The 13,346-nt window shown below is 38.8% G+C and overlaps 1 protein-coding gene across 5 annotated transcripts; it reads right to left on the bottom strand.

Annotated features, from left to right (window-relative positions):
* Window positions 1-1,567: 1,567 nt before the first annotated feature.
* LOC149250691 (UV-B-induced protein At3g17800, chloroplastic-like) lies at window positions 1,568-5,135 on the bottom strand. 5 transcript variants are annotated; one of them, XM_089459194.1, is made up of 4 exons: window positions 5,017-5,135; window positions 4,134-4,325; window positions 3,044-3,336; window positions 1,568-2,911 (listed from the first exon to the last, which is right to left on the bottom strand). In XM_089459194.1, exons 2-4 carry the CDS (start codon window positions 4,296-4,298, stop codon window positions 2,065-2,067), a joined length of 1,305 nt encoding a protein of 434 aa, XP_089315320.1. In that variant the 5' UTR covers window positions 4,299-4,325; window positions 5,017-5,135; the 3' UTR covers window positions 1,568-2,064. The 5 variants fall into 5 exon arrangements, with proteins under 5 accessions (XP_089315320.1, XP_089315318.1, XP_089315319.1 ...); XM_089459192.1 differs by lacking the exon at window positions 5,017-5,135 and adding an exon at window positions 4,717-4,841; XM_089459193.1 differs by lacking the exon at window positions 5,017-5,135 and adding an exon at window positions 4,634-4,764.
* Window positions 5,136-13,346: the final 8,211 nt, after the last annotated feature.

The following is a 13,346-nucleotide window of genomic DNA, read 5'->3' on the forward strand; positions in this document are numbered from 1 at the left end:
AAAAATCTAAAAATTAAAAAATATAATAACTATACAAAACATTTAAATAATGTTGGATCATAAAAAAAAATTGTCCGTGAAAAAATTGTATCCCTCTCAGCTCATGTTAGATCTGTATTTAAGATAGATCTATTCTAGTTTAAATAACTATACAAAACATTTAAATAATATCGGCTCATAAAAAAATTGTCCATGAAGAAATTGTATCTCTCAACTCAATCTAAAAATTAAAAAAAATATAATAACTATACAAAACATTTAAATAATGTTGGCTCATAAAAAAATTTGTCCGTGAAGAAATTGTATCCCTCTCAGCTCATGTTATATCTGTATTTAAGATAGATCTATACTAGTTTAAATAACTATACAAAACATTTAAATAATGTCGGCTCATAAAAAAATTGTCCTTGAAGAAATTGTATCTCTCAGCTCAGCTCATGTTAGATCCGTATTCTAAAATAGATCTATACTAGTTTATACTAAATGAGATCAGTATTTAAAATGAATCTATGCTAGTTGATACTAAATAGCAAAACATGATACCAAAAACTCTAATGAGAAAACCATAATAACTACCTGATAACAGAGCATACTAAATAGCAAAACAACATGGTACCAAACAATCTAATGAGAAAGCCATAATAACTACCTGATAACAGAGCATACCCTTTCCGGAACAAGCAATGCAAACAATCTTTCCAGACAAAATGAATGAGTATAGTGTAGAGAGACCTGCCTGAAAACAATTAGTTCTTGAGAAAACAAACTACAAAAGACAACTACTTTTTAAAAACCATTACCAGAAAAGCATTAATGCGAACACCCAACTGCTATTGTCCCTTGCCTGACTCTCCAGGCTTCAAGTTCTACAAGATCTTGCTGATTTCCGCGCTTAAACGTTAATAGCGTGGCATGGAGCTCCAATTGCTTGTTATACCAACTGCACGGTTTTCGAAGAGTATTTGATTTATCATAGTTCCTTGAGAAATTGTCCATTCTATAAGTTCAATCAAACAAGGCAGACCTTTCATTTGTATTTTTTTAACTTGTAAGGGTGAGTAGCATCTTTGAAAAGATTTCACATAGAGTGGTCCAACCTTTTTAACGGTTGAGTTAATCACGTCAACAGTTTGCCTTAACAAGTTTTACTCCATGAACATAATAGCCAATCCACGTCTTCACCACAGCTTAAGAGTCCATTTTTACCTTCAAAATACTGTCACAACAAGAAGAAAATCTGTATACAATAGAGTCGATGGAGTTGTAAACAACGCTTTGGATGTCACATCAATTTTACAAATACGGAATTTTTAGATTAGATAGAATGGTAAGCCAAGCTTTGTAATTCACATCAATTTAATGCTCTTGGTTCAAGTGCATATATCCATCAGAAAGCTCTTCAAATTCTCTTGTTATAGAAGAAAAGAACTAAGGCAGTCAGATCAATTTGTATTTCTTTATATCATCTGAACAGGAAAAACAAATGATACAAAAAATTACCCAAAAAGCGATATTTTATTGCTTCGGAGTACAGTGCAACATAGATGAACAATGCATGGCAATGAAATGAACCTAAAATCAAAATGATAGAAATAGAATTAAAGATCTTCCACGATATTCTCAATGAAGATCGGTACTGTTCATATAAATTTCCCCCAATACCCCCAATATGGACCAACATGTGATTCTGGGGTCTGTAAACGTAAATGGATGCATGCAATAGCAAGTCAACTAATGCACGTACAAGCCAGGTAGAATAAACACGTTACCAACTTGATATCCTTGTTAATGAGAACTTGTTGCGTAGAGGACAGATCCTTCAATCTGATCACAGTCTCAGATATTTACAAAGGGATCTTTTGTGGAGAGCAAGGATTTTTTGGTAATAAAGGAACAGTAAGGACATAATGTTGAGCCATAAACTTGGAACTATCATCCAGAGAGCATGTGAATGTCATCAAAGAAAGCTACTGTTTGCATATATCTGGGTCAAAACTTTTAGAGGTATCGCTGAAAGTCACAATCTTCATATTTACAGCTGATACTGCAACATGGCCCTTAAAGCTAGTTTGTTACAAAATGGCACCTGGAGTCCACGTAGCTTTCAACATCCCAAAGAAAGCTGCCAAAAGTAACAGCTTCTAAAACCAGACTTGTCAAGCCTGAAAAACTTATCTTAATTATTTCATCGTTTGTAGCTGCCGTAGACCCACCTACAACCTGAACTTCAGGCCTTCCAAATAGGGCTTCAGAATGCCTCTCAATTATACCGACTCCTTCCTTAGACCTCATTGTCGCATACCTCTGCAAGGTCTCTGGATCAAAGGACATCACATACGCTCTCAATTTACAAGGCTTCACTCCCCTGCTACCATAAACTGTTGGGTTGAATTCTGGTTCTGACGGTGTTCCTATACTAGGCATTGCTGCAGAAGCAACTTGTGGAGATGAGTACCGTGTCTGGAAATCACCCTTGGTTTTAGAGTCACTACCCAGCGGCTGCTCCGCATCGGATTCTTCATTCAATCCGTAGGGAAGAGTTTTCATGCTTTTCTCAAGCTGGAAACGTTGGTCCACTCTTCTCAAAAAGTATCCATACATAACTGATGCTGCATATACTTGCCCTACTCGCAGCTTACTAATCTGGGCAATAGAACTGGTGTCTAACAAGCGATTGCCAAGAACAAGGGCTAGGTGATTCTTTATCATCTCAAAGGCCTCGGAAGAATGTACCCCCTCAAGCTTGTGGTCTTGTTTGGGCCATGTATCAATTTGCCCAGTCACAGAATCAGGCATTGAAATACATGGGATCAAGGAAATCCTGGCATCCATGAATTTTTGAACTATAAGGGCATAGATAATTTCTTCCAGGGTCTTACGCCTCTCTGCAGCCTTCAGCTCTGCAATCCTCCTAAACTCATGAAAAGAAAACCATAGCAAATCAATTTTCTATATTAAAAAAGAAAAAGAAAATAAAAATTTCTATTAAAGACGACAACCGCTTTGAGATACAGTAATTCGAATTTTAATCCGTTCAACTAACCTGTACAGTACAAGCTCTGTGCCAGTCGATGAAGGTGGCTCCTGTTGGGCAGCTGCATCGCTATCGGCCACAAGCCTCTCCAACTGTTGATCGACTGCTGCAGGAAGAAGGTGAGGATGTTCCTTCATGAGCTGGGAAAGAAATTGGCCCGTAGGCGACTCCAATTGAAGCGGGGCAATTGGTTGAGGATTTTTATCATAGTTCCCAGCAGCTCTTGCAACAAAGTTCTTCCTACTTCTCTTTGAATATGTACACCTCCACTGAGCACCCGGAGCTAAAATTGATTGGGAAAACTGTTTCAGACAAAATTACCATCAGCATACACAAAAGTTTTAATAAAATATGGTTCCGACTCAAAAATATCACAAAAGACAAGGAATTGCAATACGCAACTCAGTTGCATATTAAATAAGAAAGAAGACAAAACTTCGGAGTACAAACATATAGACTGCGTCCCTACTAGTCTGTCTGAGGAGGGAACGAATGCCAAACATGCATCCCTATTGTTCTATCTGAAAAGAGAACAATTGCCTATGCAGCTGGACTGCCATATGCTTTTGGCTAAAACATAGCAACAAGTATTCTAATAAGATACAGAGATCATAGGCTTAACAAGTTTCAATCATCCAAAACCCAACCCCTAAAAAAGGTATGAGGTGTGTGAAAAAAAAGGATGTATGTAGATTGAGATCTAATCTACAGACTAGCCTTGGCTGTGACCACATCCACCATTTCTATATTGCACAATCTTAAAAACAAAAACAATTAGGCAAAAAGCAACACACTCTACAAAACTGTACTATCTGGCAAGGCAGCATAGCCAAATAACAGATAAACGCTAACTTGCACACTAGAGAAACATTTTTACAGAAAACACCAACACAACACCTACATGAAAAATATATTCTCTATCAACAGAAAGATAATTATATTATTTCCCGATGTACATAATACAGAGCTAATCATAAGTTTGTAAGTGGATGTATCCCTAATTTAATGTGAGGGAATGATAACAGAAGGCAAAAGTAATAGAAATCCTGATCAATTCATCCCGGAAAATCAGAGAACAAGCTGCATAAAATTACAGTACCTTCAATGACCCGTTTGAAAATACAGTCTTGGAATCCAGTACAATAAATGCCCGTCTGCCTGATACCGAATTGCTAAACTTCCTACCGGAATCACAAGCAGCAGTGATACCGACCCCCGAGTTAAGGACTCCATTCCTGCTGCTAAGAATGCCCGAACCCTGCATTATTCAGATCAAACCACGAAACCCCACCTGCAAAATCCAATTTCAAGGAGTAAAGTCACTAACATATCAAAATCAAACAGTTCTAAAACCCAATTTTTCATAGAAAGTTCTAAACAAGAACCTTTAAATTATCAAATATAGACCCTTTCTGCGGAATACAAACCGAAATTCTAAATGGAAAATACAAAGAAATCCTGAGCAACAGACCTACCAGATCTGTGTCTCAATTTTCTTGTTTTCCCTAATAACAAAAAGCCCCGAGTTCGAATCCTCACCAGACCCACTTCAGTAAACAAGAGACCCAAATGAACTATATATAACCCTAACACACGCACCTCGCAACCACCAATGGAACCCTAACACAGTGATTTGGGAAACGCAAAACCCACTTAAAACACAACCGCAAGTGCAACCCTACCTTCAGAGAGCACTATAAAGGCGTAATTAAGCATGTACCGTCAAAAGCCACGATTGCATATATATCTCGAACCTTTCAGAAACTTAAACACTGAAAAGAGAATCTGGAGAAACAGAACAGACAAAATATTGCGATTGTGGACCATTTAGAGAGAACGTGGCGAAATGCCATACAGATAAATTCAGAGTTCCACAGAGCAATTATCACCAACTAATTGAATTGCGGTCGTAGTAGTTACACCCAAATTTTATGTAATATAATCACACAACCAAAGGATATTTCCTGATAAATTGGCTTTACCTCTTAATTAATCAAAGACCCAAATGCCAAATTCGATCCTTCCAGATCCGGAATTTTGTCCAATCTCGCACACCTAAAACATTTCTTTGTTCGCAAAAATTTGGTATTTTTTTTTAACTTATAAGGGGAAGTTAGGTGGGTTCCGTAAGAATGGTGATCAATCACTGAAAGAGCTTGGAAATGCCAAATTTTGTCGCCTTCCTATGAAGTACGTTCAAGGTTAAAAACCCATTCTTCCCACATGCTGCACGGCCATTGATTTTTGTGCCGGGGGGGAGGGGGGTCAAAGTATATTGTAATTATTTTGGAGTGGGTTGCGTCAGTTAGATGTTTTGAATATAACAATTTTCAGTAAGGAGATTGAAATAATTAATTTTATCATTTTAAAATAGGTTTGTAAAATAAAAAAAATTATTTTAAAAATATAAAATCTAAAAATTATATACTTTATATTTATATTTTAAATTATTTATTTGATTAAATTATATACTTTATATTTATATTAACACCATTAATTAGCGTTTTTATATTATATTATTTTGTTTGTTTTTAAATAATGATATTGGTAAAGTGTTATTCATTATTGGCCTAGTCTAATTTATAGACTCTAATATATAAATGAAATGGCATTTTTCATGACATTTCTATGATTAATTTAAACTAAAATCTGGGAAAGATTTTTAAAAATTTGAGTTTAAGTTGTTTAATCTGTAGAATTCTAATGCCCGAGGGGTTTTTTTGGGTGTTGAATATATTTATGCATTCAAAAATGTTTTTTAAACAACAAAAAATTGAATTCTTGCTTCAGATTATCTCATTGGATTCTGATTTAAAAGGTTATTTCGTATATAAGTTAGACTACGCCTTCATTATTTGTTTTCAACAAATTTAATTTAATGCAAAATCGACGAAGGGTTGGTTCGTATATCATAGTTTAGACAATCGAACTGCCTCAAACACAAGTAATATCATTATAATTGAGTCATCAAAATTGTGTATAATTTGGTATTAATATTTTTAATTATTTAGATTTAGTATGTATCGCACCTAAACCCTTAACTCTGATTAAAGTTGCATGGTTTCTAAACTTAACCCCCACAGTGACATTATGGAGATGGGGTTATAAAAACTCATCCTTCTTCAACCTCCTCAAAACATAATTATGAGATCATCGTCGTCTTCTACTCATCAAGAACTTTCCAATAATATAAATTTCATCTCAAACCAAGCTCCAGACACAATGTTATGTCCAACTAATGATTTTCCCTCACCACATGAACATTTGTATAAATCCACGTGGCAAATATGTGGCAACTCCTACCTAGGTGTCATTATCCCATTCACCATGTCCATAGCCACGTCAAATGTCCCAGCTTGTTGGTAGGGATGTGGAGCCCCTCATCCCCCAACAAATCATCGTTGATTAAACTTGTTGTTCTCAATCCACTCGACCCAATACCAGGTCATCAAACAACGGTACTAACTCTCCATCACCTACCAATTTTGTTTACTAGGCTTCAGGCCCATGAGCCACCAAGACATGCCACATATCCATATTCCATTCCTCCCAACACCCAATAACTTGATCCATTATCATGTTGTTAATATATGGAAATTCAACCTCACTATCATTTGTCTACCTACTCGGCCATCGAACCTTTGCCCATTGGACACACAATGAACACATCATCTACTCGGTGCAACCCGATAAGAAATCATCCTCTGACAGTTACCGTCGTCCATCACTTATTGTTTTGTCTACCAAGTTATCAGCCCATTGGGCATATAACAAATCTACTTTGCACAATCTAACACTTGACAAATTGACTTGATGATGGATCATTATTTGATAGGTAGTATGTTTTCCTATCATCTATCGAGCCACATGTCCCTTGTGAAGAACTAGAGGAGTATCCAACCCCCAATACTCAACAATTTGAGATCCTGAAATCCATAACATTGATTTCCCAAGTGCCACCTAGGCACCACTTAGTGCCACATCGATACTGCATTCCATGCCACTTCTACCTTGGTTGCACCATATCATTGTTGCACACTCTTGTCCTTATCTTTTTGCCATGTCCCCTCAACATGTCGACATGCCACATGGGCTCCATGTCAACATCCCATGATAGCAATCCTTGTCACATCAAGTTGTTTATTAGTGCACATGCCACAAGGTTGACACATGGTAGCCTAAAACCACTTATGACCTACATATCCTTGCCTCATTGGTTCATGTTTGCTTACTTGATCCTATTGATAGGTGTATCCCCCCCTCCTCGCTAGCGACCATTAGGGCATACAACAAATTATCCAATGAGCTTAGTCGACATACCAATAAGCAGGTATTCAATAGTCATTCTACTAATGGGACCTACCCTTCTATTTACTAGTAGACACACCTCTCATCACTTACAATTTTGATCTAAGATATTATCAAGCCCCAACAATAAAACATAGTGCTTCCTTCATTCTAAGTTATGGACATCGATTGATGGGAATAACTTTTGTTGGTTGACTTACTTGTTGGGATGATTAATATTAGGCATTTTGTTCCAACCATTGCCTAGAGATATATTAACACTCAATATCTCGACACTTTGATAATTGATACATAATTATTGAATGATAGGAAATTTCTCGTTAGTTGACTGACATATGTTGGGATCTATCAATGTCAGAATTTGGCACTACCACCATTAATGTGTTTCCTAATACTAACATCTTGATACCTAATAAGTCCATTTCCATGTAACTATTGGTCATGGACCTTGCATCAGCCATGTGATCAAGGGCTAGGGCCAAGGCCTCTAATCCCTCAAATTTTCGAACTTCCAATGGCTTTTAACTTCTCACCTTAGCCAAAATTCCACCATTTAACAATCAAAGATCAATACTTCGTCATCCTGAGAACATACCTTTCCCTGACAAATGACAAGTGTTATCAGGTCTATCAACATTAGGAAATAAGGTTGGACATTAATTGTAGTGCTTCCTAATACTCTAACACCTAATATTCATCTTCCAAGGAATAGGCCTCATTGGCTAAGCTCTATGGCATAGCCCCCATGTCACCCATGTGATCAGGGTCTAAGGATGAAGCCTTCCAATTTCTAAACATTTCAAACCAAATGAGGGGTTCCATCCCTGATCCGGATTTAAATAGGAGCGCAACAAATTACAGAGATAACCATAAACACCTAGATGCATCGGAAATACTACTTAATTTCATTAATGTAAAATACTGAAATATGCTTACAAACAGAAATGGAAATAAACCAGTTAGGGCGATGGTACCTTATCTCTGAGAAGAGATGTGGCGGCTACATGCCTCTGAACTTCCTTACAATGAGGCTCAAGGGCCTTTTTATTATTGAACAATAAGAGCAAACCCTAAACAACCAAAACCCTAACCCAAGGAGATGTAACACCAAGATTTTATGGGCCCCGTTGGGGTGAGTTGGACAGTGTTATCGAGAAATCTAGTGTCCACTCAGAGCTGCTAGTCCCACTAAGACTGGTAGCTATCTTAGAAACAAACAAACTAAAACTACTTTCGTTTTCCTTTATGAGAAGTAGATAATAGGGGAATGAAGGACACCAACCTCAGTCTTGTGCTTGGTTCCTTGCTCGGTTCCTCTCCCTTCTGACAGATCCTTGCTGCTTCTCCTTCGTCTACCCAGCTTCAAAGAGCACCTGTGGAATCAAAGCAGCATAATACTATCGAAGAACAGAGATCTACAATCATAAACAATATAGGACCAGATATATATTGACCACACAAATGCATATATCATCAAACACACAAGAATGTGGAGGAAAACTTGAATAACTTTATTAATATCAAGAATAGCAAAGAGGATTACAACCAATTGTTCTGACCCAGTGTCATCCTCCTGCATGAAAGCCCTTCTTTCACCTCATGAAAAGTTTAGATCACCAAACACTATGATATTCCACCAAGAAACCAACAACACTTCCTTACAAGATACAAAATTCCAGCCTCTGGATCTCTGGGATGAAGGATCCATATATAGATGATTGCAGGGGGGTGAGTCAGTTTATGGGATTTTGAGTAGTGTCCTCTCTCTGATAGTTCTTGATTCCACTTGGAGATTGATGATCTCTTACTCATCCCTGGGCGAATTCAGAGAGGCAAGTGTCACAGGAGAAGTTTCTGGAAGATTCCATGACAATCCACCTTGCAAATTGTCTCTGCCATTTGTCTACTCTCGTCCATCGCACCCTATAGAAGGGCTTTTCAGTATGCATCGCACCCTCTGCACTGGGCAGTCTGTATGGTCCAGCTTTGACTAGTTCTGAGCAGTTTTCTGTGGAAAACTTCTGAGAGATGATGTGATCAGCTGACCTTGTTCCTTTAGGGTATGAAACAACACTTTTAGGGACTTAGGAGCCCTTGGTTTATGGACATGTATGATTGGGGTTGCAGTGCCCAAAAATGTCTATAACAGCTGCCCCCTAAAGCATGAGGTTGTTAATCTTTTGATGTCGAGTGAAATGCTTTATCATGAGGATCTGAAGTTTTTTCGAGCTGGAAGGCGACCTATAATAAGATACAATACAATAAATTATCTTCATAATATTTTTCATGATCTAGCTGAGGCAGGCATTCCCATTCTCAACTTTATAAATTCATTTTCATGTACATGAGACAGACAATCGTCTATGTGGCAGACTGATGATTCTGATAGAGTCATCATCCTTTGATTCGGATGATCATTTGTGCAACAACAATGTACATTTGATGTCTTTATTTTCCTGAATATATTGCAACCCAGATGGATGAAACTAGATCCAGGGTCTTCAAACTCGTCCAATCTTCACTCGGAGTACAAGTCGATCCATGTGAAAGATGTTCTGGAGTTGAGCATGGAAAGACATCGCCTGATTACCAGCCAATGATGTAAGCTGTTAACAGGCGTGAGAGGAATCACTAATAATGATGATGACCCTCAAGGTACTACAATAAAATTTTCGTGGTGTGAAAAGGGACTTGGTGTCGAACACCACGCAAAATCTTTCGGTCGAAGGCCATTGATGTAAACCTGTCACCGGAAGTGAGAAACTTGCCATTGAGGCATGCAAGCTTCAAAGTACTGAAAGGGTTGTTCCTAAGTCGACTTCTTGGATAATGAGCTGATGTCGACAAGAAGTGACTCGTCGTAGGAAGGCCTTAATGAATCCCACATCTATGACACGGAATGGAGTAAATGATTTTTGGAGGTGAAAATGATCTGATGATACAGGGTTCAGGGTGGCGGTCATGAAAGAATGGAGCGTGAATGAGACACAGGTGAATTCTCTGAGCGACTTCTCTTGAACATACCGGCGACACTGACATGGATTGGTAGCGTTAACCCCAAATATGGATGGTGTGATGGACCAATGGTGATATGACCGGTGAACGAAATAACCCAAACCGACTCGAATGTGGAGTGGAAGTGTCATGTTCAAGAGTGACTTGCTACCAATAAAGTTTCTTCGAGTTTTCTTCCCAATTTTTCCCCAGTCATTGCTGACCAGTACCTCTTTATTTTTGTCAAGCTTGAGGAGGATAACATATGCTTGTTCTATAATTTTCCCTTCAGGCAAACTCGTCGCTATGTTTTAACGAGCCCGACGATAGTGAAACTTGTTCTTGTCTATATGGACAAGTTCGCCGCTATTAGGTTTTAACGAGTTTAATGACAAATATAACTCGGTCCTTTTCAATTTTAGAGAGTCTGAAAGGGACGTAAAGGAAACTCCAATAATCCTTTTTCATCATATAATCCCTTAAGTCCGAAAAAGTATAAAATAATACGAAAGGGATGAATTTTCGGTAATTTTAATGAGCCGAAAAAAACAAGCGCTCGATCTTTTTGTGTAATAATCCCTCAGGTCCAAAAAGATTAAAATCTAGAGGAGGGATAACACTTCCGGTCGCTTTAACGAGCTGGAGAGGCCAATCGCTCGACAATCTTTTCATATTTTACGAGCCAGATGAAAAGAGCTTAAAGGAGACTCGTCTTTCGAGGAACGGGTGATAATTTCAGGTAGCAGCTAATTCCATGTAAGGTTTGGAATTTTCCATTCATGGCAGTGTCATAAGGATGGCTAACAGGATCACTCTTCATAGTTGTTCCTCAAAAGGGGTAAACAATCAAATGGAGGTGAATGATCGGCTAAAACATAGTGGAGGTGATGGTAAGAACACGACCAGGGCTCAAAAAGCTGATGATAATGCATTCACAATGGTTATTTATTGAAAATTGGTTCATTTTTTAATGAGCTTAAACTCTGAGGGAACGTTTTCTCATTGCTAAGGTCTAATTTTTAACGAGCTTGAACTTTGCATAAAAAATGCTCATGACAATGGTCATCGATTTAATTTCACCGCTAATCACTTTGTTCCTTCAAAGGTTGTACTGCCTATTCAATTGCTTCATCAAACCGATTAGAAATGAACAATATATGTTTAAAAAATGAGTTAAAACACTAATATTTTACTCGAATTACGTGAAAAGTAATTTAAAAGTGGTTTTTACCCCTCATTTTACCATTTCATTTGAACTTTGGTTTATTGGAGCTCTGGAGGTGCTTTTCCCCCTTGATTTTCACCAGCTGATTCCAGGAGATTATGTGGACGATTCTCGGCGCCGTCTGGACCAGGTAGGAGCTAAACCTGAGCTCTTCAGTTGCATTCCTTCCTTTTTGAATTCTGTGCATGTTTCCCTGTTTTTCTGAGCCTCTGGGGTTTGAAAAATTCGCCCTGGCTCCATCGCACCCTTCCTATATCGAAAGGTGCGATGCATACTGGCTTGGCCATTGGCCAGTCAGTATGCATCTCACCTAGTACACTGCTGGGGGTGCGATGGGCGCGAGAAGGGAAATTTTTGCATTGTTTTCTCATGGAATTTTTGCCTGTTTTTTGCCAAATCAGGACCCTGACTCTTCTCTTGCTTGTTTTGCAGAGATTCATCAAAGCAAAATGGTTGTTACATGGCGAGAACGTGAGCATGAAGAAGAGGACATGCTTGCTTTACATGATCCGGTTACGGTAACTACACTGTGGAATTGTGGCCTATTCAAGTTTTTTCGCATCTCTAGCATGAGGCAACAAATCAACTTGTTGCAATATCTTCTCGATGCATGGGATCCTACCAACCAGGTGTTTCAGATCAGAGGCAAATCTATCCCCTTGACTATTGTGGACATCTATTTTTTGACCAGTTTATCGAGGCGTGGTGCCCCTCTTTCATTATCAGGTTCTGCCCGTGGGGGCGAATCCGTGAGAGATTATATTCGCCTGTACTGTAGAGAGGGATCTCAGTCGAGTAGGGATGGCAAGATCAACATCCGAGATGTCAATGACTGGTCCTTGAGGACCATTCTGTTCACTTTTGCTAGACTGGCTAGTAGCGTGGCTCTTCACGTGGCTAACGGGTCCTATATGCAGTACGCCTTGGAATGCCTTGAACCAAAGGTGTTCAACTAATGTGACACAGTACTCCCTATGATGAAAGAACAACTGACCAAGGTAAAAAGCGAAAAATCCAAGAACTTTGGCTATGGTTATATTTTGACCGCTTTCGCCTTGGAAAAGATCCCACTAATGAAACCGCAGTACATTTCACTTGGCTTACCTCCACCAACTGAGCCACGGATGCAGAGATGGGTCGACCTTATGGCCCGACATGCTGGTCAGTCCCAGGTTTCCTTTTTTGATACCTTCTTTGAGTGGTTCAACCGTCAGGAGATGGTTTTTTCCGAGTATCCATATGCTGGTATGGATTTTCGGGGTGACCCGGATTTGGTGTTGCCGGCTGGTGAGTAGTGGGGTGCTATCGGTAAATTCTCTGACCATATCTCTGTTTATCGTTTCTTTTTATAATGTTCTTGTGATTTCTTCTATCAGGACTAATCAAAACTCATGTGCTCATGCAGATATTGGACCAGTTCGGCCAGCAGTACGTCTGAGAGTACCAGTTGCCGCTCCAGCAGGAGAGGTTGTGGGGAGGGCTATCCTTCGTGACCTTGATGTGGCCGAGACTCTTTCAGCATTACAGGATCAGATCGAAGGCCTCACTCGGTATTCCGTATGTGAGGACTGACAAGCTGCCTCTGAGGTTGCAGCAACATACTACTGGCGTGCCGAGTCGATGGACTAGGCTTTTATGCATGATTGCATAGGCGGTGACTTGTTATCACCAGCATCATTAGACTAGAGTGCCCCCTAGAATTTTGAGTTTTGGGTCATTTGACGGATTTAGTCCTAGTTACAGAACATTATGTATAAACCATAAACAATTATATATATATTTTTG

Source organism: Pinus tabuliformis, chromosome 7 (genome assembly GCF_031772625.1).
Source record: "Pinus tabuliformis cultivar Carrire ecotype Pingquan chromosome 7, CPIR1, whole genome shotgun sequence".
Lineage (NCBI taxonomy): Eukaryota > Viridiplantae > Streptophyta > Pinopsida > Pinales > Pinaceae > Pinus > Pinus tabuliformis.